The following is a 26,028-nucleotide window of genomic DNA, read 5'->3' on the forward strand; positions in this document are numbered from 1 at the left end:
CCGCAGCGGTGCTGCATAAACCCCGATGTTCTGCGTCTTTGAGCGCCACTTGTCTCCGTCCGATGTCACAGTTTCTTTAACAGTCTCCAGAACTGTTAATCCATTTCTGTTGTTTTATGCCACATGGCAACCCTGTGGGTGGGTGTTTGTGTGCACCCACGTGCTCACTCAGTTGTGTCCAACTCTTTGTGACCCCATGGACTGTAACCCACCAGTCTCTATCCATGGGATTTCCCCAGGCAAGAATACTGTAGTGAGTTGCCATTCCCTTCTCCAAGGGATCTTCCTGACCCAGGAATGGAACCTAGAGCTGCTTCTCCTGCACTGGCACGTGGATTCTTTACCACCCCACCACCTGGGAAGCCCTCCAGCAGCCTAATAGGAAACTAGGGAACTAATATATTTCTGAACTTTATTAGTTTTACTCTTTTTTTTTGAGTGGAGTCCCTAGAATTTTCTCTATCTAAGATGTATTAAGAAACCAACATGATGATTTGTGCCCAGAAGAGATATTTCAAGACCCGATGACTTCAGTTCTGATTTTCAATAGAAATAGAATAACAATTAGGGGTTCCATGTTGTTACCATCTATTCTTCAGAAGAAGGTCCGCCCACGGTATTTTTCATCAACTCACAGATGTACTTGGTGTCTCCTTACTAAATAGCAAAGTGTTTTCTAGAGGGCTTGTCACAGAGGTGCCCTTTGTTTGAAACCCAGGGCACAGAGTATCACTCGTGGGCGTGCTCGGCAACTGCAGGGCATGGGGCGTGAGAGTTCCAGCAGGGCAGCGCCGCTTGGGTGGAATTACTCTACTTCCCTGGGAAGTCAGAAGGCTGGGCACTCTCTCAAGCAAAGGCACGCTCCTGCGTGAACTATCGATCTAACTTAGCAGACCTCAGGATCTGTGGAGTTAACGTTTGGAATTGGACAGTCGAGAGCTGTGCAAGGGCGTCTGAGTTGTGCTCCGATGGGTCACAGGGCTTTGAGGCTGGTGTGCCTGAATGAGCTATGGGGCACAAGCCATCTAGCAGCCCAGCAATTCTGGCAAAGCCCTGGAGCTCAGTGGCTCTCAATTTTACCTCCTTCTGTGCATTTTCACGAAGAAATTGAATGGGGCGAGCCAGACTGGGGTGACATATCAGAAAGCAGGCCAAGTGTGCCTGCTTGGTGAAGATCTTGTGTTTGAGGTCCGGTGCGACTTTGTAGATGAAAGAGAACAGGATTTAAGCAAGATGCGGAGCCTTGGCTTCATGGAAACCAGCTAGTACCACCAACTAGTACAGCCCTCACCTCAACCTTAACCTTTATCTATAGAACTGCTCTAAGTATGGGCCTCCCTGGTGACAGTAAACAGATCCAGTGAGAAATTACTGTATAAATGTTGATGTGCTATATAGGGTACATACCAAAACACATCTTCTGAAGGCAGGGACTGGGAGCTGAATAAGCCTGTTTTGCAGATTCCTTATCATGCACGGTGAGGAAACTTGCAAGAGACGGGTGAAGGGAGCAGATGACCCTGACTGATTCTGCTTGTGTTTAGAGAGCCTTTTAGGATCTTTTAAATCATTAGGACCCAAAGCTCCACTTAAGTAAAAACTTCAATTTAGACCAGATGAACCCAGTTCCAGCCGGGGGGTGGGGGTGGGGGGGCGGGAAATAATCTACTTCCTGCATTTGTTTATTTCTTTCCAGAGACATTGGGCAGATCCTCAGAGCCCAGATGGCCCAAATATTCTGTTAAAGCCCAAGTCACTTGTCCTTTTCATCACAGATCTTTCAAAATCTGGTTCAAGCACCTACTGGCATTGCTTTAAAATCCACTGGAAGGTGACGTTCACGCTCAGCCTTAGCCCTTCATGCCTTCAATCAGGCGAGTGGAAAGACCCTTCCCTCCTCCTCCAGTTCTGGCCCTTTGTGAGTGCAGTGTGCCCTGGGTTCCAGCTACTTGTGTGGGTTGGAGCCCCAGCAGGGGCTGAATCCAGAGGGAAGAGGCTGCAAGCCCTCCTCCACCTCACCCCTCTCCTCCCACCCTTCAGCTTCTGCATACCCCAGGCACTCACAGATCTGCTAATGTTACCATGGCCTGGGAGTTCTTTCTTTAATGGCCCTTTAAATGATACGTTCTTTTAACTGGCACATTCTCTCTCTCTTTTTTCATCTAGCCCTGTTGTTAAGAATTTAGACCTCTTTTTCTTAAAAGAATCACGTGTGATTTCCTTATGACTAGAGCAAAGGTGACGATTGAATGCTGAGGACTTGGACTTTCCCGGTGGTCCGGTGGTTAAGACTTCAAGCTTCCAATACAGGGGTGTGTGTTCCAGACTTCAAGCTTCCGATACAGGGGTGTGTGTTCCATCCCTGTTGGGAACTAACATCCCACATGCTGTGCAGCACAGCCAAAATTTTTTGGTTTTAATTTAAAATTAAAAAGGAAAAAGTTGAAGACTTAAAATCGCTACCTGTGAATTACATGAGTGAGGGTGAGAGAGGGTAAAGTGAGGCACTCTTCTAGAAAGGAAATGTGTTTTGCCGACCTCCCTTCACCTTGAATATTTCCAGCATTGTAGCTCCATTTGAAGTGTGGCCTGTGGGACTGTTATAATTAGATTCCATCGCTGCTGATGGAGGCTAGAAGACAAAGGCAAGCATCTTTCCACTGACCACATAGGCCGTGTGAACAGCAGAGCATCAGACTGATTTGCCTTCCCAAGATTAGGCCAAGAGACACAGAAATTAATTTGTTTTCTTGGAATCCTGCTGAGAAGCCTTGGTGTTCATCTTGCTTCTGTGCTGTGGAAATTGCATTTGAGAGCAAGAAAAGTCCTCTCTGTTTTTCTCGAGGGAGCCTTCTCCTTTCGGCAGCACCAAAAAAATATTTTCTTTCCAGATGCATCTCACCCCTGAAGAGGGTTCCCCAAGACTAGTCTTGGAGTATGGTTCTTCTGTAGGATTTGGGGCAGCAGGGTCAGACAAGTTTAGGTGAAAATGCTCTTTCCTCTTATTGGAGGGAGAATGCACACCATGTGTGCCAGCCAAGGAAAGGCTCTGAGAAGGTCTGTAAAAACAACAACTATGAAGTTCAGTTCTGTTTCGTTTAGTGTTCCATTCGTTGATTTGTTTAGCAAATAATTTGGCAATGTGCCAGACATTCTTATACATGCTGGGAATTGAGCCAGAAAAAAACAGAAAAAGATCCTTTTCTCATGGAGATTAGAGTTTTGGAGGAGAGCCAGACAATAAGCAAATAAAAAATATATAGTACATTGTTAGATGGTGATAGATGATAAGAAAAACAGCATAAAGGTCAGAACATGATAATGTGGGGGCACTGTCTTAGTACGTGTGTAGCTCTACATGGAGGCGACATCTGTGATGAGATAGGACAGATGGGGAGGTTGTAGTATTCCAAGCAGAGAGACTAGCAAGTGCAAAGGCCCTGAGGCAGAAGAGTGCCTGGCTTGTTGGAGTAGGCTGGGTGAAGAGAAGGAAGTACATGGAAGGTGAGCCCGGAGAGGAGGCAGGCCTGGCTGCGTATAAATAAAGGAAGTGAGGAGGAAGCCCTTGGGGGCTCTTGGTGTGGAAGTGCTATTCCTGCCCTACGTTTGGAAAGGATTTCTCTGGCTGCTCTGTGGAGAAGAGCCTCTAAAGGGCAAAGGTAGAACCAGGAATACTGGCGAGGAAGCCATTGCCGTGTCCAGGTGTGATGGGATTTTGGCTGGAATCAGGTAACGGGCAGTGGAGGGAAGTGACATAACCTCCCCTTACTCATCCATAGAATCTCTTTTTGAGGAACACTTTTTAATATCTCTTGGAATGCATTTTGGAAAACGTGTATAAACAGATGTTGATCGTGTATTTCTGTCAATCATGAAAGTACTCTTATCCCTTCCTCCCCGTGCTAATCTGTGGTGGATAACAGTGTCGAAGAGGTGAGACCTCAAAAGGCTAGTGGGAGAAACGAAACATTTTAGTTTGAGCAAGTATGGTCAAGGTTGAATTTGACTGTTGGCCTTAGAGGCGTGACAGAGAAGGTATTGGAAATCCATTTTTGCTTTTACTTTTGTTTATTTGTAATTTTGGCTTGCGCACCTGTGTCTGCATTCTGCACACAGGTGCAGGAGTACAAAAGGCCCTCACTACATTTTTGTGTGTGTTTTTTAACTTCAGCGTATAATGAGTTCATAGTATGGCCTTTGATCGGGTAAGTCCTTGGTCTGTGAATGCCATACTTGTCCATGTTTGCATGGTTAACTCAGTTTAGACCCTGCTCTATCCCATAAGATCATAATACCATGTGGCAGCACATAGCTTTTATCACATTGTAAGCCAATTATATGTTTGATTTTTGGCCGTATTCCTTGATGGTGAGGAGCTGTGCCTTTCGTTTCTGTATGCAGAGTCGAGGGAGAGTCTGGACCCTTCTATTGAGTACCTGAGAAATAGCTATTGCTTGCAGTGAACAAGTGAGTGTCCAGGATTGCTTTGGGCACCAAGATTAAGAGACGAACCAAGCCACAGATTCTTTGTTTAAAGACCTAGTGGTCTGATGGGTGGATGGATGAATCCTGACTTTTCCTGTGACTATTGCTTTGGGCCCATGTCTATTCTCATACACTGGTTGAAAATTCAGTTAGCCTACTTGGGAGGATTAGATCAAGAACTCCTCCTTTCCCCCAGTATCTAACTTATCCACCCAAATTCCACAATTTACATATTTGCTTGAACCAAGGAATTCAAAGAGGACCTCCTTAGCCACTTATTTATAATGTTGTGTGCAAATTAATTGAGCAACTCTTTTCCCCAGTGACCACATCAGAGGATGTTTTTTGGAAAACAGAAAAGGGTGCCCATTCTGCAGGGGCTGCCTTGAGCATGCAGCAGTCCCTTGTACCAAGAGGCAAACGTGGAATCCTGAGTCAGTCAATAGACCAGTCCTCTTTCTTCGTGAATCATGCTGTGGGGACTTGTCTTCCAAGACACCTGGTTGATAAGGTTTTGATTTTTGTAAAAAAAATTTTTAAAGACACCTGGTTGCAAAAGTGTGCCTGCCTTGTGCCACAGAGCACGGGTGGAAGCGGTGAGGAGGTCCCCGGGGTCTCTCTTCTGGAGACCGCACGCCCCGGCAACAGTGAGTTCAGCGTCCCTCGGGATGATGCCCTGGGGCTTTCAGCCTGTGCTCCAAGGGAGGTGCTGAAGTAAACAAAGGCTGCCACTGTTGTAACCATGTCCAAGGGACCTTGCAAAATGAAGTCTTTATGGAGCAAAGCATCAAACGGGTCATCTCCAGGCGTTAAGGTGCGCACTGTGCAGGCCTGGGTGGGCCGGGTCTGTCCCCTGCCTGCTGACATTCAAGGGAGCTAGCTGAGGGCCAGGAAAGGGCGTTTTGCTGCCGTCAGTGTCCCGTGAATGAGGCCGGCGTGCTTTTGAATTGTATTAAGACTGCAAACGTGCGCATCACATTGCCTGACTCGCTCAGAAAGGGCAAGAGGAGACAGGAAGACAGCCATTCTTTTTGAAGCTTGCCTTGCAGCAAAACCTTGGTGTGTGTCTTAGCAACAGCCACAAACATCCAGGCCGAGTCTTTTCTGAAAGAGCTGCTGGCCCTGAGGACTCCCCAGCCCATGCTCCTGGCTGGAGAAGAGCGCAGCCAACCTTCTTTGAATGGTCATTTTTCCTTTCAAAACAGGAAATTGCCAGCGTTCTTCCTGCTGGACAGTGACTTATATTATAAATGACATTGTTTTATTCTTCTTTAATTCCAAGTAAATCAGCAGTGACCGAGAAGGTACCATGTGCCATGTGTTGCCTTTTGATGTTATTTTGTTTAATCCCCGCAAGAGCATTTTTATTCCCCATCTTACAGGTAATGCAATTGAGGAGTCAAGAACACAGATAACATGCTTAGTGTCACAAAAGGTGGTAAGTGGCAAAAGGGGTATTAGAACCCAGTGTGCAGCTGTGAAAGTGAGAGTCGCTCAGTCCTGTCCGACTCTTTGCGACCCCATGGACTATACAGCCCATGGAATTCTCCAGGCCAGAATACTGGAGTGGGTAGCCTTTCCCTTGTCCAGGGGGTCTTCCCAACCCAGGGATCGAACCCAGGTCTCCTGCATTGTGGGTGGATTCTTTACCAGTTGAGCCACAGGGAAGCCCAAGAATACTGGAATGGGTAGCCTTTCCCTTCTCCAGGGAATCTTCCCAACACAGGAATCGAACTCAGGTCTCTTGCATTGCAGGAAGATTCTTTACCAACTGAGCTATTAGGGAACCCAGGTGTGTGTTTAACTCACAAGAAAGGTGACTGTTTATATCTAATCATTTAGGTCATTCTAATTTGCATAGGACACCCGTTTGCTCAAGAGGTATTGTGGAGTTTCTGTATGATTTTAGAAATGACCCAGTGTTTGTTCCACTGAGATGATGTATGTGATTCTCTTATGTGATTCATCTTTTTGTCTAAGTAATTACCTGACACTAGTATTTGACTGGCTCTATAGCCAATTTTTAAACATGCAATTTTAGACTTATTTATAAATTGCTTGGGTCTTTTCTTCTTCCAATTCTGGTGATGGGCAAGCAGAGGAAACTGAAACTAGTCTTGGTTTGTGATGAGTCTGATGAGGGACTGAACTTGGAGAAGGGTAAATGGTCACAGGTCGTTGTTAGGCCCAGGTGGTGCTAGTGCTTAAGAGCCTGCCTGCTAGTGCAGGAGACACGAGAGACACAGGTTTGATCCCTGGGTTGGGAAGATTCCCTGGAGAATGTCACGGCAACCCACTCCAGTATTCTTGCCCAGAGAACCCCATGGACAGAGGAGCCTGGTGGGCTACAGTCCATAGGGTTGCAAAGAGTCAGACACGACTGAAGCGACTTAAAACGCACATAGAACATCTACAACTTGAATTTTTCTCTTTGATGACTCTGTACTGAGGAACTTATCTTCCAGCTGTCCTCCTCCTTCCTCAAACCTGTCTTCAAAGACATCTAATAAATGCTGCTTTTATTTTGAAGTTGTCATATTCATGATCTAATGACTGTAGTCAGAATAAAGATCACAACAGATGTGAAAGAGTAGTGCTGATGAGATACAGTAAAAAAAAAAAAAAAAAAGGTATTTCCAGTGTTTAATAAAACCAACAGGGTTTTATTAAGCTATATTCATCTAGATCTCCTACTTTGAACACATCCCGTTTAAAGTAAAACTTGAGGTCCCCGCTGTGGTCTCAAAGCCTTGGTGATTTGTCCCCGACCTCTTCCCTCGGCATCCCTCTCAGAGTCCGCTCCTGGCCAGTCCCCACCTGTGGCCGCTGCTCTTGCTGCTGTGTCTGGGAGGCTCTGAGCCCCTGGTGAGCAGCAGAAGCCTGTGATCCACACAGTCAGAGGCTTTGGCATAGTCATTGAAGCAAAGTAGATGTTTTTCTGGAATTCCCTTGCTTTTTCTATCATCCAGTGGATGTTGGCAATTTCATCTCTAGTTTCTCTGCCTTTTCTAAATCCAGCTTGTACATCTGAAAGTTCCTGGTTCACACACTATTGAAGCCTAGCTTGAAGGATTTTGAGCATTACCTTGCAAGCATGTGAGATGAGCACACTTGTGTGGTAATCTGAACATTCTTTGGCATTGCTTTTCTTTGGGATTGGAGTGAAACTGACCTTTTCCAGTCCTGTGGCCACTGCTGAGTTTTCCAAATTTGTTAACATATTGAGTGCAGCACTTTAACAGCATCATCTTTTAGGATTTGAAATAGCTCAGCTGAAATTCCATCACCTCCACTAGCTTTGCTTATAGTAATGCTTCCTAAGGCCCACCTGACTTCCCACTCCAGGATGTTTGACTCTAGGTAAGTGACCACAGCATTGTGGCTGTTTTGGTCATTAAGATCTTTTTTGTACAGTTCTTCTTTGTATCTTTCGGGGGGCCACCATTGAATTCACTATAAACTTTAATACAAAAATGGGCAAGGGATAAAGATTTCACAAAGAAAGAGATGTTTAATTTCACTAGTAATCAAATGCAACTTAAAATGATAAAACACAGTTTTCTCTAATTTGGCAAAAATCAGAAATAGGAGCTTTCCTACATGCATTTAGAATTTATTACATGGCCACAACCTCTCTGAAGGACCATGTGATAAATATAAATGTCATCGAAACTAGGCCCTCTCTTTAACCTAAGGAATTCCCAGGAAGATCTACCACAGTGATGCACATTGCCACATTATTCATACCTCTGCAAATATGGAAATTTAGAGCTGAGCTACTGATGGAAAAATTAGTTCATATTGTTGTGAGCCTGATGGGGCTCCAGCAGAGGCAGGCTCAAAGTGAAAGTGTTAGTTGCTCAGTTGGTTGACTCTTTGTGACCGCATGGATTTTAGCCCTCTGTCCATGGAATTCTCCAGGCAAGAATATTGGAGTGGGTGGCCATCCCCCTTTCCAGAGGGTCTTCCCAACCCAGGGATCAAACCCTGGTCTCCCATGTTGCAGGCGCATTCTTTACCATCTGAGCCACAGCCTATAGGAAAAAACCAGACAAGCAAAGTCTCAAGGGAAGCCTCCACAACCCCAGGTCCAAGCAGGAGAGGATCCCTGTAGAACCAGAGCTCTGAGTTGTTGATCTGGCCTCGGGACCCTTTGTTCACTCTTAAAAATTATTAACGACTAATGAACTTTCATTTTTGTAGGTTGTATCTATTGATATTTACCATATTAAGAAACTAAAACTGTGAAACTTTTAAAACACAAGAAACTACAAGTACACAAGCTGTTAACCTTCAGAGAAATGATGTCATCACACAGCTTGTTGCCTCTGGAAAATAACACTATACACTCATGAAAAGCTGAGAGTGAAAACCTTCAGTAACATCTTTCTATTGTTAAGAACATTATTTTGACCTCACAGTTTCCTTGAATGTTCTTGGGGGTTTCCTGCTCACAGCCAAGAATTACTAAATATGTAATGAAGTCCTATTACTATTTAAGATATTCTAACCCAGTGAATGGGAAAATTCATAGCTGAAGAGTTAGAGTTAATAGAGTAGTCTGAAAAGGGCTTCAAATGTATGTGTATCATAAGATTTAAGTTAATCACAGGTTCAGGCATCTTCATGGCCTCAAGATTGAAAGTAGGAATCTCTGGGTTGTAAAAATACATACTGTTTTATTCTTTGTCATTTTTCTGAATTTTCCAATTATTTCTTGTGTGTTTTAGTTTTGTAATCAGAAAGAATATTATTCTATTAAATTAAATTCAGATACTTCCTTAAGAGAGTATTACTCACTTCGACTCAAGAATATTCTTTCTAACAAGAGGTCTAGGACCTTCAGAAAAGTTCATGTACATAAGCAGGTTTGTTATTTGGTTAAAGTCTTTAGATTTCACTACTATGAAATTTGAAGAGATTTAGACAACTGTTGGGGTGACTTTATCCTGGCTTAGGAGAGCTGTTCCTCATAGAGCAAATTTATTGTGTCAAAATTGCATAAAAGGAATATTAAACATACTTAAAATTTTCTGGCTCTTTGGATGACTTATTCAAAAATATGCAGGTATGCTAAATACTCTATTTTTGTAGACAGTCTATTTAAAAATCATAAGGATTACTTTTTGAAAACTTGAAAGAAACACTGTTTCATTTTTAAAATGTTATTTTAGTGTAGACTTTCTGGTTTTATCCTGTTTCCCTCAATTAACTCTAATTACTGAGTTTTATGATATTTCATAATAGACACATTAGAATTTTAAAGGATCTTGGTATTTATCTTAACACAGTATTTCTCATAGTGTATAATGAAGGCTGTTTTTTTGGTGTCATTTTGAGGGTAGGGGCATTCTGTTATTAGGAAGATTTGGGAAATAGTTGGATAACACATTTACGCAAAGTTCTTTATAACAAGCTTTGCACTGTGGCGCTCCTGGAAAAGAATATATGAAGTCAGAAATAGCAATTTCCCAATTGATTTGGCTGTAGAACTTTTCCTTTTCACAGCAGAAGGAGAACCACGTGATCCACTTGCACTCTGGGGCGATGCTAACACAGACAACTCTCATGAAGTGGGAAATTAGAGATTTGGCCCTCTTATGGTTCTTGTGTCCTCATTTATTAATGCTGCTTTATAGTGTTTTAGTTTACCGGGTTCCTCTTTTCAAGGAGCTGACACTCCAATAGGGAAGACCATGGCGTTCATTGTTGTTGTTCTGTCGCTTAGTCGTGTCCGATTCTTTGTGACCCCATGCATGCCAGTCTTCCCTGTCCTTCATCAACTCCCGGAGCTTACTCAAACTCATGTCCATTGAGTCGGTGATGCCGTCCAACCATCTCATCCTCTGTTGTCCCCGTCTCCTTCTGCCTACAATCTTTCCCAGCATCAGGGCCTTTTCTAATGAGTCAGCTCTTCTCATCAGGGAGCAAAGTGTCGGAGCTTCAGCTTCAGCATTCATGGGTAACCATGAAGGGAAGACAAGATTGCATGTCAGGAGGAAACCAGCCATGCTGAACTGGGAATCTGTGATAGTTTACGCAAAAAATAAAAGGAAAAACTTCATGAGAGAGGTGGCCTTTGACCTGCCCCTTGAAGAGTGGGAATATACACTTAAGTGCAGAAGTTTGGAGAGGGAGAGGCATCCTTGAGTGACTAGAGTCTGCTGTCAAAAATTTGGGCAGGCTGGGATGATGGGTCAGTATCCATTCCTTAGCTCAAAAGGTGTTCTTCTCTTTCCAAAATCTCCTTTTCAGAATGCTGTCTCACTGCAGATAGGGGGTTGTGCATTTTGATGCCGGTTACCTTCAAAGATCATTACTATTTCACAAGGCTAGGCTATATAAAGTAGCAATGTGGATGTTTTTACACAATACACAGAACTTCTACAAGGCTATGTCCATCTTCTGATCTTTCTGCTGTCTCCAGAGCCTGGCTCCAGGCCACAAAAATCTGGAGCTTAGGATGCTGATCTTCTTTTGTAGACTGTTAATATAAAGGACAGAGGTTTGAAACCCATGCTGAATAAGCCTTTCAACAAACATTTCTTGCCAGAATAAACATAAAGTATATGGTGTACAGTCAACTCTCTTGGACTATACTCTTTTAATATGCATAAAAATAGAGCATTTTATTGAATGTAAATTATACCTCAATAAAAATGATTTTAAGCTCTTTTGAGAATCACCATTTTCAGACATATGAAACAGAAAGATGTATATAGTTGTTTACAGTCAACTCTGCTTGTAGTGTGGGTGGTTATGAATATAAAATATTTCCTTTCTTTCTGACATTAATCATTAATTAAAATGTGTGTTAGTTTGGAGTAATGCATTATTGTTATTATTCAGTTGCTCAGTCGTGTCCAACTCTGCAACCCCATGGACTACAGCATGCCAGTCTCCTCTGTCCTTCACTGTCTCTTAAAGTTTGCTCACATTCATGTACATTGAGTCAGTGATGCTGTCTAACCATCTCATCCTCTGCCACCCCCTTCTCCTTTTGCCTTCAATCTTTGGTGACCAAAGTATTGGAGCATCAGCTTCAGCATCAGTCCTTCCAGTGAATATTCAGAGTTGATTTCATTTAGTCACATTGTGAAAGTGAAGTGAAAAGTTGCTCAGTCGTGCGACCCCATGGACTGTAGCCCACCAGGCCCCTCCATCCATAGAATTTTCTAGGCAAGAGTACTGGAGTGGGTTGCCATTTTCTTCTCCAGGGAATCTTCTCAACCGGGGAATTGAACCGGGTCTCCCGCACTGCAGGCAGACGCTTTACCGTCTGAGCCACCAGGGAATTGCTGTTTCTTAGAAGAAGTAATTGTAGAAGCTTCCCATCACTAACAGGCAGCTGTTCACGGCCACATGTCACAGGGGTTTGGACTCTGCTTTCACACTCACCACTCTTTCCATTCAATGGTGTTTTTGGTGCTGTTGTACCCAGGAAGCAGCTGATGTGCTGTGTCTGATATAATCATCCGTTTATGGATGGTAGACCAGTTGGCTATACTTATTGTGTGAGATGTTTTAACAACAGGAAATATTTCTCTGTTGCCAGCATTATTTATCATTGTTCTCCCTTCTCTCTTTCCCTGCCTCCTCCTTCAGTTTCAGAGTGCTCCATCCTCAGCCTCTTTTCCCACTCCCTTTGCATCTTGCTCTCTCGTGGATCCTTCCATCCCTCCCTCCCCCACCTCTCAGCTCTCCAAAAAAAAAAGGAAAAAAAACCAACGATAAGGGAGACCAAACAGGAACATCCTTCACGAATACATTTGGCAAAAAAAAAAAAAAGCCTTATAATCATATTTTTATGTTCATTTCATTTTTTCATCTTCCAAGACACAGGCCTGAGCAGAGCCATGCTTCTGTTTTGCCTACTAGCCATTTGTAGGTATCTGGTAGTAATGATGCCCAATTCATTGATAAATAAGCATCTTTTTGTCTTTTTTGCTAAGTTAGTTTGTCATGTCTGGATGAGTAGTTTAAATGTATGCTTGTAATAGCCACTTACCAAGTGTTTCACACTGGATGCAAAAGGACAAAGTAAAAATGACTGTTATATAAATCAGTGTTCAGAGTACTGCTGCCGTACAGGGCTTGGCAAATTAATGATGCAGGAGAATGACTTGCACTTTCATAACATTTCTGTCGAAGGTGGGCCTGATACCGGCCACCAGAGGGGACAACTCAGCAGACAAGTGAAAGAAGTCAGCCTGGGTGTAATGAGCCAAGACAGAGGGGCTGTCTGTGAGAAAAGAAACCCAGTGATGGGCCAGGGGAGGCTGCTGACTCTGGTGTCCAGGGAAGCAGATAACTGCAGTTGGACAAGGCGGGAGGGGGTGTGTGCACCCGCGTGTGTGAGACCGTGTCTAGAGATGAAGACAGTGGGGACAAAGCCTGTGGTTCTTACAGGGCATGTTGGGAAGGGATACCACATTTGGCTTACCTGTCCCTGCTGGCCTGGGGGTGGATCCTGAGATGGCACATCCCTATTGGACAATTCACGCGTTCTAGTTCAACGACTGTCAAAGTGTGTGTGAAGTCATTTGACAAACCCTGCCAATTTCCTACAGATATGACTGCCATACTCCGGGGGGAAATACTCATTGTCTGTTTTGGGTGCCATGTGAGTCTCTGTTACATTTATTGAAAGGAGATACAAAAAAGGTAGAGGGGAAGCATGTTTTATAAATATTTGTAGGCATAACTCAGATATTATGGGTTTGGTTCCAGACCACCACAGTAAAGTGAATATTGCAATAAAGCAAGTCACTCAAATTTTTTGGTTTCCCAGTACATGTAAATTTATGTTTATATTATGCTGTAATTTATTAACTGTGGTATAGCATTATATCTAAAAAAATAATGTATAGTACCTTAATTAAAAATACTTTGTTGCTGAAAATGCTATCACTTGAGCTTTTAGCAAGTCATGGTAGCAACATCAAAGATCACTGGTCACAGATCACATAACAAATATAATAATAATTTAGAAGTTTAAAGTATTACAAAAATTTCCAGAATGTAACAGAGAAACAAAATGAGCAAATGCTGTTGCAAGAATGGTGCCGATAGATTTGCTTGACTGAGGGTTATCACAGACCTTCAATTTGTTGAAAATACAGTATCTGCAAAGTGCAATAAAGCAAAGAACAGTAAAATGAGATGTGCCTGTATATGATTTGATAGCATTATATGTAGGGATGCTTGCTTGCACTTTTTGTTTTCATTTTTTTCGTTGTGAGGAAATGAGGTCAGACTGGATTCTTCTATTATTCTGGGTTTGCCTTTGCACAATATGTATATACCTTCAAGCAATATTATTTTTCTCAGAGTCTTTCTAACACTTTCAGAATATGTTGGATGTACTTTTAAGGTGCAAGATATTTCATTGTATTTTCAGGGGAATGCTTGTGCATTATATGCAAAGTTACCCAGGAGACAGAGTTCCTTAAAACCAAAACAGTAATAATAATAGCAAAACCCTAAATACTCCAAGTTCTGATGGCACTTGAGTACAGAACCAACAGACAGTGTGCTCAAAAGAAAGGAAAGGCTAATTCTGTATGTTAATCTGTGGGGTCAGTGAAAAGAGACCAAGAAATAGATGGCGGAAAAGGCATCAAAACAAATAATAAATACCTTCTGCGGGTTTTCTTCTTTTGCAGTTCCGTTCTGAACTCAAAGTGGATGATGCTGTTGGAACTGAACCACTGACCAGAGTCTGTGAAACAGCCCCACCTTCTCACTGGCCGTCAGTTGAGGTAAGATGGAAGACTCGTATAAGGATGGGACTTCACTGGTGAAGGGTGCCAAGGACATTGCCAGAGAGGTGAAGAAGCAGACTGTAAAAAGGGTGAATCAGGCAGTGGACCGGGCCCAGGATGAATACACCCAGAGGTCCTACAGTCGGTTCCAAGACGAGGAAGAGGACGATGAGGTTTATCCGCCGGCGGAAACCTATAATGGAGAGGCCAATGATGATGAAGGCTCCAGTGAGGCTACTGAGGGTCACGATGAAGATGATGAAATCTACGAAGGGGAGTATCAGGGCATCCCCAACATGAACCAAGGGAAGGATAGCATCGTGTCAGTAGGGCAGCCCAAGGGCGATGAGTACAAGGACCGCCAGGAGCTGGAGTCTGAGAGGAAGGCTGACGAGGAAGAACTTGCCCAGCAGTATGAGCTGATAATCCAGGAGTGCGGGCATGGCCGCTTTCAGTGGGCCCTGTTCTTTGTCCTGGGCATGGCGCTGATGGCGGACGGCGTGGAGGTGTTTGTCGTCGGCTTCGTGCTGCCAAGCGCCGAGACAGACCTGTGCATACCAAATTCGGGATCCGGGTGGCTAGGTGAGTGCATCCCAGCAGAGAGACACACTCTGAAACTGCTCTGTTTGTTGAGGGCAGTTAACAAATAGAATACATGCTTTCCATATGGAGGCCAGCATTTGTTCCCGACACTTGAACAATTTAAAACCTGCAAAGGAATCAAAAGAATTGTGATACCCATATATTTCTACCTATTTCTAACTTAGATTCTATAGTTAACATTTACTGTATTTTCTTTATCACCTAGCTGCCTATCTATCCATCCATCTATCCCACTTTTATTTTTATGCATTTCAAGGTAAGTTAGAGCAATATATTTTTAACTTACACTGTTATAAATGTTGGATTAGGTTCTCCTTAATTAACTTCAAAAGACATGCCCTTGGAAGTTAATAAAGCTATTATGTGAAACTTACCTGACATTTTTCTAAATATAGAGGTTAATTCTTCCAAACTCTGATAAATGTGATTTCAAATTCCAAATTTTATGTGTAATACTGTGGTTTAAACACTTTTGGGACCCTCCAAATTTTCATTTTTTTCTATAATCTAAGTGTATGTTTGTCTGTTGGTTTTTTTCAATTACCCTTATTTATAGAATTTTCTTTAGATGACTTTTTCTTTTGCTAAATTTGTACTTTTGTGCCTACAATGAAAAAGCTTCCTCTCCTCATAGGACTTAAAATCAATTTCAAATCATATTAATGTTTAAATTATATGTATTAAAACCATATGACCTCACTATAAAGGATCTAGAGAGCAAATGTGACTTTTGTTTTAAAGTTACTACAGCACTCAAGGTTCATTCATATTGTTACAAAGCTGTACTTAACCTTCCCTGTGGGAGGAAAAGTAAGAAGGCCAAGAAGCATGGCCACAGCAGACTATCCCCAAAACTTAAGGGCCACGTCAGACATGCGGTACATTAAATCACGAGACCTTTCAAACCCCTTCTGCTCAGAGAACACGTTTATGTGCATATTGAACCTTTATGTGTTTCAGAGTCTGTGAAAGAGTAAGAATACTCGGTGTCTCTGTTTCCAACAGACTTTTTAAAACTAAAGTTTGAAAAACAAAATTATACAGGTCTTTTTGTGGTTTAGTAAGTAACTCCTAATTTATAGCATATAATATAATATATATAGTAATTACATTAATATATATTATTATATATAATATAATATATATAATAATTACATTAATATATGTTATTATATATAATATAATATAACTCCTAACTTATCCCTTCCTTCTCCCGTCCCTTTTGGCAACCATATGTTTGTCTTCTGTGTCTGTGAGTCCATTTCTGGTTTGTAAATAAGTTCATTTGCATCACTTTTTTAGATTCCACATGTAGTGATATAACGTGATACTTGTATTTCTGTGTCTGACGTACTCATTTGTTCTTTTAATTGCTCAACTGGCAGAGGTAGACCCACAGGTACAGTCTGGGAGGGGGTGAAGGGGAGAGCACAGGGGTGTGGATTGCATGGGTTTTGTTGGTGGACTCATCTGTGTATTCACCCATCAAAACGCAGAATAGGGGTCAGAGGAGGGTCCAAAGTCATCAAATCCATCATTTGTTTCATAGATAGCACTCTAATTTTTTTTCCCCTTTGGTGAGTAAATCTACCTACCAGGCATTAAAATATTTATCAAGATTTTGCTAATGGAATATATCAGCAGAATATTTTAAGAAAACAGATCCTTAGAAACACATCTATTTTAATACACAAACATTTAATGCTTTCAGGCTTGAATATAGACTTTTCATGTTATGACCCTCGCTTTTATATTGGAAGCAGAGAAATCGAAGCCAAGCTTCCCTTTCATCTTCTTGGTGCTGAAGGGAGGCGCAGTGGCCCACATGGTGCTCTTATCAGTCTGTCCCATAAACCCATAAACCGTGACGATGCCACACACCCCCAGGCGGCGTTCACAAGTGTAGCTAATGCTGGGGAGCTATTGGAACACAGATGTTTTCATCTCCCCATAAATGGTGCCTGCTTTTGTGAATTAAAAATGTGTCCCCAGGAGTGTATGCTTTCACTCCATGCTGTGAGTCCCCCCACAGAAACTTTATAATGGTTTCACAACTGCGCCTTCCAGACTTCACCTTTCAGTTATTTTGCCATTGTAATTTTACTGACAGTTGCATTCTAACACAGTCTTTTTTTAGACAAGCATGTAAATTGTTTTGCCATTTTCATTTCAGCAAATAATAGCTTTGTAATATAATTACCACACTAAGTCATAGCAATGGGATCAAAATGCAAGACAGGAAGATGCAGGACCCATGTTTGGTGGCCTTTGGGAGGAGAAAGATTTGCAAAATTGTTTCTCATTTGCCACTAAGCATTGTGTCATTTCACTCAAGGAAAACTGGGAATGAAGACTATTAACCGATTTATGTTTGAATTACTTAGGAGAGAACTCCTGTCTTTGTGTTTGCCAGAAGGTTGACTTCAGATAATTAAGGGCATCCCTTGTGTGCGTGTGTGTACAGTGTGTGTGCATTTATAGTGTTGTTAGCCGAGAAGATGTTAATCTAATGAGTTTGGGGGAATAAGTACCATCATTTTAAGAAAATTCATTTTCTATTGCCAAGTCTATTTATTGAGTATTTATTATGTGCAAAGCATGATGTTACCACATGGGAACATAGGACAAAGAGCAAAAACAAAACAAGTTTGTGTGTCCAAAGAAGTCCTAGTCTAGCATAGAGATGACAAATGTCTGAGTACCTCCAAGTCAAGGAAGCAAGTACCCACAGCCAGAAGCTGTTGTTCAGTTGCTCGGTCGTGTCCGACTCTCTGGGACCCCACGGACTGCAGCACGTCAGGCTTCCCTATTTGTCGCCATCTCCTAGAGCTTACTCAAACTCATGTCCATCGAGTCGGTGATGCCGTCCAACCATCTCATCCTCTGTTGTCCCCTTCTCCTCCTGCCTTCAATCTTTCCCAGGATCAGGGTCTTTTCTAATGAGTTGCATTTCACATCAGGTGGCCAAAGTATTGGAACTTCAGCATCAGTCCTTCCGATGAATATTCAGGACTGATTTCCTCTAGGATTGACTGGTTGGATCTCCTTGCAGTCTAAGAAGAGAAGTGTATAACCAGAAGAGGAGTGTAAATAGCCAGAAGAGAGGTGTAAATAAAGAGACTTCAGGCAGGGTGACCGTGTGAGGGGAATGGACCTGACTCAGGCAGTGGAAGGAAGGCATGGACTGGAGAGCTGGTCCAGAGGTAGAGTCGGCAAGGGTTGGGTCACTGGTAGTTTGGAATAGAAGGCACAGGACAGTTAGTGGAAGGAAGGCAATTCATCAGGTTAGGTCAGGCCGATGATAGGTTTTAGCATGAAGGAGAAAGAAGAAGGTTTGTTGTTCTATTTTATTTTTTAAAGATGTATTTATCAATTTTTGGTTGTGCCGGGTGTTCATTGCTCTGGGCTTTCTCTAGCTGCAGTGAGCAGGGGGCTCCTCTCTAGTTGCGGTGCGCATGCTTCCCATTGGGGTGGCTTCTGTCGCCAAGCTCAGGCTTCAGGAGATGCAGCCCTTGGCCCGGGAGCACCGTCGCTCCACAGCCTGCGGGCTCCTCCCAGAGCGGGGATCGAACCTGCATCCCCTGCCCTGGCAGGCAGGTTCTCAGCCACGGGACCCCCAGGGAAGCCCAGTTTAGTTTTAGACTGATCACTTTGAGATTTGGGGGAGGCATCCAAGGAGGAGCACCTGATGGGCTCCTACCACCATTTGGCCTGAAGCGCTGAGCGTTTTGAGAACCACCTCATTTAAGGTGAAGCTACCCGAGGCCTTAACCAGGGAGGGGGTGTTTTCCTGCCGAAGACTGTTTGTGGGGCTGGTGGTGAGGAAGACCTCAAGGAGGGGACTGAGAAGGAGCATCCGAGAGAGAGGGCAGGTCTGGAAGTTGCTCGAAGGAGGAAGGGATGTGCTTCCTTTGTAGGTACAGAAGAGTCTTGTAAAGGTTGAAACGGGTCCCTCGGGTCTGGGCCTTGAAGATCTTGGGCGCTACTAATGGTTCTTCAGCTCTGTGTCAGGCTAGGACATTCATTTGAAGGGACGAACCCGCGTGTGCAGTGAAGCGACAGCACGCCCTCCAGCTTCCCAGCCCCCGGCCCAGGGCCCCAGGCACCCAGCGCTCTCCCCTCACAGGGCTGCGTCTCATGGTGGATGCGCAGGGAGCCCCTCCGACCGCATCTTACCTCCTGCCCAAGAGCTGCTGAGGACCAGTTTGGGTTCTAAGAAAGCCTCCAGGCAGGGAAGGACGTGGCTGGTTTCAGACTCACAGCACGACCAGGCTCAGCCACCTTCCCGCTCTCGCCCATCACAGCCCAGCAAGCGCCTCACCGGCTCCCTTCCTCTGGACTATTCTGTCTCCTCCGAAGACCCACTTGGTGAAGTGGGGAGCCTCACCATTGTTGGGCCCCCTGCTTTCTGGCTGGGGGTGGTAGAGTGGAGTAAGTTTTAGGTTCTAAAACATTATCGTGGCCAAGTATTGACGAGTACAAAACAGATAGCAGACAATACATTCTAAACCAAGACATCCTTGAGAACTCAGCCTGCACTAAGTGATAACTGAACATCCTCTATAGGTTTCTTCTATCTTTTATCAACTGTAACACCTAATTTCCGCATGCCTTGGTGATTTTCAGATCACGAGTTATGATAGTGTAGTCGGGCCAAAGCCAGACTGTTGTTGTTTAGTCGTTAAGTTGTCTTTGCGACTCCATGGACTGTGGCCCACCAGGCTCCTCTGTCTGTGGGGTTTTCCAGGCAAGAATACTGGAGTGGGCTCCATTTCCTTCTCCCAGGGGATCTTCCCGACCCAGGGATTAAACCTTTATCTCCTGCATTGGCAGGCGAATTCTTTACCACTGAACCACCTAGGAAGCCCTGGAAAGCATCTCTTTAACCTCTCTATCTATAGTTTTTATTTGGATGGTGTAGAATTCCTTGGAACATACAGGATTCTCTCTCTCTCATTTTTTTAACCACTTATAGAAAGAATAGTTTCCTTAAAGCCTGGGCTGGATAAATATGACCTGAACACATAACCAATTTCTTTCTCCATCCCTCCATTTGTTCCCTTTTCCTTTTGCTGTTAACAAAAGAAGAAAAACTCTGCTGAGATTTCTAAAGCCACTTTATGTCTGGGTGCTTGTATTTCGGGGGAAAGAAGAAAACAGCTTCAGGTTTCTGAGAGTCCCTTTTTCAGTCCCACTGACTGTTGTTTGCCACTGGACTGCAGGCAGAGAGTAGTGACTTCCCATGTGCTGGGCATCATTTCAGGGCCTGTGTCACCCTTGCCCAGTGCTGCCAGGGGGACTGGGATACCCAGGCTGATAACAAAGAGTGATGCAGAGTTTTTCCTCTTTGAACTTTATTCCAAGAGCTTGATCATTTGGCATCTGGTGTGCTCTAAATTTAAGACCCTTAGCTTTGTACCCTGAAAGTGTGCGCTGCAGCTTTCAGGATCAGCAGCTCTGCCGCCTGCCCAATGCCATTCTCCTCTGTCTTAGAGGGAGGTTTGAGCTCTGCTGTGGGTGTGCCCTCTGGCTCTGTTTAGCCTCTCGCTGTCATAGTGATTCTAATTGGAATTAAATACTTATTGATTCCTAGAGAATATCCTGTCCACCAACACTAGCAAAATCTTATTTGGATTCATTATTGCCAAATTGGAAAAGAAGACTCAATAATTCATTGCCATTATATTCCTGGGTCTTATTCACTCTGGTCTTTCACATCCTTCTGGGAAAAGAGAGGTTTCTGGCATCCAAATGGAGTTGGACCAAGTAGCCTGAAAAGATTCCTCAATCCAGAGTCCACAGGACAGGAGAGAAGAGAAGCTCTGTGTTACATTCATGAAATTCACCAGTAAGTACGTTCTGGACTGTCAAAGTGTGATAGTAAATCCCCAGAAGGTCCCTGGGTGATTGCTCACCTTATAGCTTTGAACCTGAAAGCTGATTCTTGCAGCTGAACACCTATATTCCTACGTCCTAGATTACTCCTGGGTGGGGATTCCGACCCACTGGGTTTACATATCCTAATGCAATCTGGGACTCAGCAGGAAGGCACTGAAGAACTCGGTGAAGTGTTATCGGATTAGGGAATTTGTTAACCGTGTACTTTGGTTTAAATAAGGCATTCAGACTGTTAGTCATCTAATATCTGGATCAAGACAAATACATGTAATACAGACTTGTAGGTTTGAATTTTAAATACCATGTTTTCATGGGAAATCTCATGTCTCAAATATTCTTCCATAACAAGAACTTCTATAGGACCTAAGTTTCCTGCAGGAAGCTTCAGAATATAGTAAACGATTACATTCATCTTGAAGAATTAGTCTGATTAATCACTGATATAAGTATTCCCAACCTACATATTTGCAAATTGACATTCTTACCTTACACTTTGAGATTTCTTATTGGCCTTTAAGATCATGAGAGGAAAAGTAATGAAAAGAAATCCTAAAGTAAGTCAGAGAAAGACATATCATAGGATATCATTTATATGTGGAATCTTTAAAAATATTATACATATGAACTTATTTACAAAACAGTCACAGACGTTAAAAACAAACAGTGTTATCAGAGGGAATAGTGAGGGGAGCAGAGAGAGATAAATTGGAGTTTTGGATTAACAGACACTCACTATTCTATATAAAATAGCTAAACAACAAGGACTGACTGTGTAGCATGAGGAACTGTATTCAGAATCTTGTAATAACTATAATGAAAAAGAATCCACAGGACTTCCCTTGTCATCTGGTGGTTAAGACTGTGCCTTCTTTGCAGAAGGCCCTGGTTTGATCACTGGTTTGAAAAGCCCTAACAAACCTAGATAGTGTATTAAAAAGCAGAGACATTACTTTGCCAACAAAGGTCCATATAGTCAAAGCTATGGTTTCTACCAGTAGTCATGTATGGTGTGAGTTGGACTATAAAGAAAGCTAAGTGCCTAAGAATTGATGCTTCTGAACTGTGGTGTTGAAGAAGACTCTTGAGAATCCTTGGACTGCAAGAAGTTCAAATCAGTCAATCCTAAAAGAAATCAGTCCTGACTATTCATTGGAAGGACTGATACCGAAGCTCCAATACTCTGGCCACCTGATGCGAAGAGCTGACTCATTGGAAAAGACCCTGATGTTGGGAAAGATTGAAGGCAGGAAGAGAATGGGATGACAGAGGATGAGATGGTTGGATGGCATTACCAACTCAATGGACATGAGTTTGAGCAAGCTCTGGGAGATAGTGAAGGACAGGGAAACCTGGCATGCTGCAGTCCATGGGGTCCCCATGAGTCAGACATGTCTGAGCAACTGAACAACAAAGGGGAACTGAGATCCCACAAGTCACACAGCATGGTCAAAAAAAAATATCTGGAAAAGATTCTAAATTACTTTACTACACAACTGAAGTCACTTTGTTATTATAGTTGAAATGAACACATCATTGTAAATTAACTATACTTCAATTAAAAAAAAGAATTGTGTGTTTAGAGCAAATGGATTTTGAGTAGGAACACTGATTGGCTTTGTACTAAGTATTTGGGATATCCAGATGCAAAGTTCTGGGTTCTGGCAGAGTAGGCATTGGAAGGACATTGGAAGTTTGGCTTTTGATGTGTTACTAGATATTTTTTTTTCTCTGATTAGAAAAATCTCTCTGTAAAGAAGGCTAGGGCTCAGCTGTGTACCAGCTATTCCTTCAAAAAGAAAAGTCAAGTAGCTAGTTTAAATCATTTTTATGGGTCAAGTGGGGTATAAATAAATGAATAATTTAAGAGTTTAGAATTAAATTTAAGATTTTGAAATTTTAACTTTTTTGTTCTTTGTGACTTGGTCACTGGTCATGACTATGACCTTCTGGTCTCCCTTCCTAAAGAAACTTTGAGCTGGAGATTCTTGCCCCAGCAGCCCACTTGACTTTATCTTCCTCATTCCTGGGAGTACAGGATGGAGTACTTGGGTTATGCCATGTCCCTGCTCAAAAATGTTGAGTACAGGTTGATTCAAACTCCATAGAATGGCATTCAAGCTCTCCACAATCTGAGCCTAATCTATTTTTCCACTTATCTACCACTAACTTCTCTGCCCCAAGTATTCCAAAGTCAGGGATAGTTAGGATTACTGGAGAAAATACAAAATGGCCAGATAAATTTAAATTTGCAATAAATAACAAAGGAATAATATTTTAGTATTTGGTATCAGTTCAGTTCAGTTCAGTCACTCAGTCGTGTCTGATTCTTTGTGACCCCATGGACTGCAGCACGCCAGGCCTCCCTGTTCATCACCAACTCCCAGAGCTTGCTCAAACTCATGTCCATCAAGTTGGTGATGCCATCCAACCATCTCATCCTCTGACGTCCCCTTCTCCTCCTGCCTTCAATCTTTCCCAGCATCAGGGTCTTTTCAAATGAGTCAGTGCTCCTCATCAGGTGGCCAAAGTATTAGAGTTTCAGCTTCAGCGTCAGTCCTTCCAATGAATATTCAGAACTGCTTTCCTTTAGGATGGACTGGTTGGATCTCCTTGCAGTCCAAGGGACTCTCAAGAGCCTTCTCCAACACCACAGTTCAAAAGCATCAATTATTTGGCGCTCATCTTTCTTTATAGTCCAACTCTCACACCCATACATGACCACTGGAAAACCATAGCCTTGACTAGACAGACCTTTGTTGGCAAAGTAATATCTCTGCTTTTTAATGTGCTGTCTAGGTTGGTCATAACTTTTCTTTCAAGGAGTGAGCGTCTTTTAATTTCATGGCTGCACTCACCATCTGTGGTGATTTTGGAGCCCCCCAAAAATAAAGTCAGCCACTGTTTCCACTGTTTCCCCATCTATTTGCCATGAAGTGATGGGACCGGATCCCATGATCTTTGTCTTCTGAATACTGAGCTTTAAGCCAACTTTTTTACTCTTCTCTTTCACTTTCATCGAGAGGCTCTTTAGTTCTTCTTCACTTTTGGCCATAAGGGTGGTGTATTTGGTATATACTTAAATTTATCAGTTATCTGTTCACAAATTTACCTGGAGCACCGAGTGGTTTTATCTGCTGAATCTGACAACCTTACTGGTAGTAGTGATAACAGGAGGGCTTAGAGTTTGCTCTTTCCCTTCTGTTTGTCAGGCATCATGTATGTCATATTAATTTCATTATCTCACTTCGCCAAAATTATATCTGATCCCAGACTTTCAGAGTCAGTGCTAGGGGATGACCCTTGGAAACCGTATATGTTTTTTAAGCCCCTCAAGTTATTCTTGGACCACATGAAGAAACACCATGTTCTTGACCACTGCTTCTCAGATATAAAAATGCAGACAGGTCACCAGAGGAGGCAGGCTGTGCTTGAGCAGACATGGAGCGGGGTCCGAGATACTTTTACAGGCTCCCAGGTGATGCTGGCATCAGTGTTAGTTCCAAACTCCACATTGAGTAGCTGTGTCCTAGATAACCCCAACCAAGAAGCAGCAGCATTCCCAACAGCTGTGATAGCAAAGGTTGTAAATGACATCAAGATTTCAAACAATGGAAGGGGTAAATGGAAATGGGACTGATTTCCTTATTCATGAATAAAGAGTAACATCCATGGATGAGAAAGTTTTATGTGCCATTTTTGAAAGAAAGTTTTTTTCCCCCCAAAAAAGTAAATGTCTTATCGATAGCTGAAGGATGCACAGTTGTTTTTTCCCCCCACCGAAATGGGTATTTGGCTTCTTTAGGCTAGTCTTTCTCCTGCATGGTGTGGGGCATGACAGTCCCTAACCACATTTGCAGCTTCGCATCCCAGAATGGACCAGATGTGCAGGGCACAGCATGACTCTGCCTTGTAGAAATAGTTTCTCAGTGCCAGAGTCATGGTGATTAATTTATAATGTGACTGCAGATTTTTTCCCCCTCTTATGTACAGAGAATTTAATAGTTTTTCTGGGAGTAGCTTAGTTCTCTCAGCAGAATCTAGTTAAGTCAAAAATATTAAAAATACTACTGTGTCAGAAGAACTGATTGAAAGGTGAAAGAGTGAGCCAGACTGCTAACAGGGATGAAAAGAATCCTGCTGTGGAAGTCAGTTCATCCATAAACATAGATGCCGGAGTGGAGGCAGATTGTATATGTGAGGCGGCTGGCTTCTCAGAGCCCTCTGTCTGTCTATTTCATTCTCTCTTTGTTTTTCTAATTAACAGATTAGAGATGTCTTTGTGGAATGCTCCCTTTCAAAATTTAGCAGTTCTCACCCAGAAAGAGCACGCGCAGGGGCTTATCCATCATGTGTTAGATCCTCCCAAGATGTTGCACTGTGCCCTCTATCATGGCAGACATGAAGATCAACCAGACAAAGCCCAGGGCACAAGACATCAAAATGATACAGGAAGCAGAGGACTGAGAGATGAATCCTGTTTGAGGGAGGCGTGGATAGGGAAGAGTCTTAAGGAGACTGTGGTATCGGAGCCAGGCTTGGAATGGTGGGTAGAATTTGAGCTCACAGAGATGCAAGTGGAAAAAGACTGTCTCTGGGAGGGAGCACAGGCTGAACAAAGGCACAGAGGCATGGAGACCTTGCACTGAGTATTGGAAATTAAATGTTCAGTTTTGTTGAAGTGGAACATACACAGTGGGGAGCGTTTGGAAAGGTGGCTGGAGAGCTATCTGTCCATGAAGAGGTTTCCAGGAGTTTATTTGGTGTGGGGGGAGCTGGGGGAACCGGGGACATGTTAGCAGAGAAGTGACCTGGTGCAAACTCTGCTTTAGGAGACTGGGTGTTTGGACTGAAGAGTGGGTTGAGGAGTGGCTGAGATGCATTTGGACTGTGCAGCCAGTGCATGTCAAGAGCTTGCCTGTGGGTGATGGCAGAGAGACTAGAGGGGAGAGGGTCTTTTCAAGAGGATTTCTGACCCTTTATAGCCCACCAGCCGTGGGAGCAGGGAAAGGGAATATGTCATACGGTACTGAGGCTTCATGCCCAGGCGCTGTGTTCGAAGCGATGCTTTAAACAGATTGGAGCTCTAGGGTTGTTGGGGAGGTTGAGGGGAGCCCATGTGTGGGAAAGAAGATGAATGTAGTTATTTGTACTATAAGTACAAGAACTGAGTGTCTAGTTCACAGACTACCCATAGCACAGAGTCTGGCAGCTGAGCGGTACCCAGTGAAGGTTTCGTCAACTTTGAAATGCCAACTAGGCTGCGGAGGAGAAACTGTAA

At 43.2% G+C, this 26,028-nt stretch overlaps 1 protein-coding gene across 2 annotated transcripts in view; it reads left to right on the forward strand.

Annotated features, from left to right (window-relative positions):
- Positions 1 to 26,028, forward strand: part of SV2C (synaptic vesicle glycoprotein 2C) — a 219,047-nt gene that overhangs the window by 33,974 nt on the left and 159,045 nt on the right. For both annotated transcript variants that reach the window (XM_070468565.1, XM_070468566.1), the window contains exon 2: positions 14,151 to 14,831. In XM_070468565.1, coding sequence (XP_070324666.1) covers positions 14,252 to 14,831 — 580 coding nt within the window. In that variant the 5' untranslated portion in view covers positions 14,151 to 14,251. The remainder of the gene's footprint in view (positions 1 to 14,150; positions 14,832 to 26,028) is intronic.

Source organism: Odocoileus virginianus, chromosome 6 (assembly GCF_023699985.2).
Source record: "Odocoileus virginianus isolate 20LAN1187 ecotype Illinois chromosome 6, Ovbor_1.2, whole genome shotgun sequence".
In the NCBI taxonomy this organism is placed as follows: domain Eukaryota; kingdom Metazoa; phylum Chordata; class Mammalia; order Artiodactyla; family Cervidae; genus Odocoileus; species Odocoileus virginianus.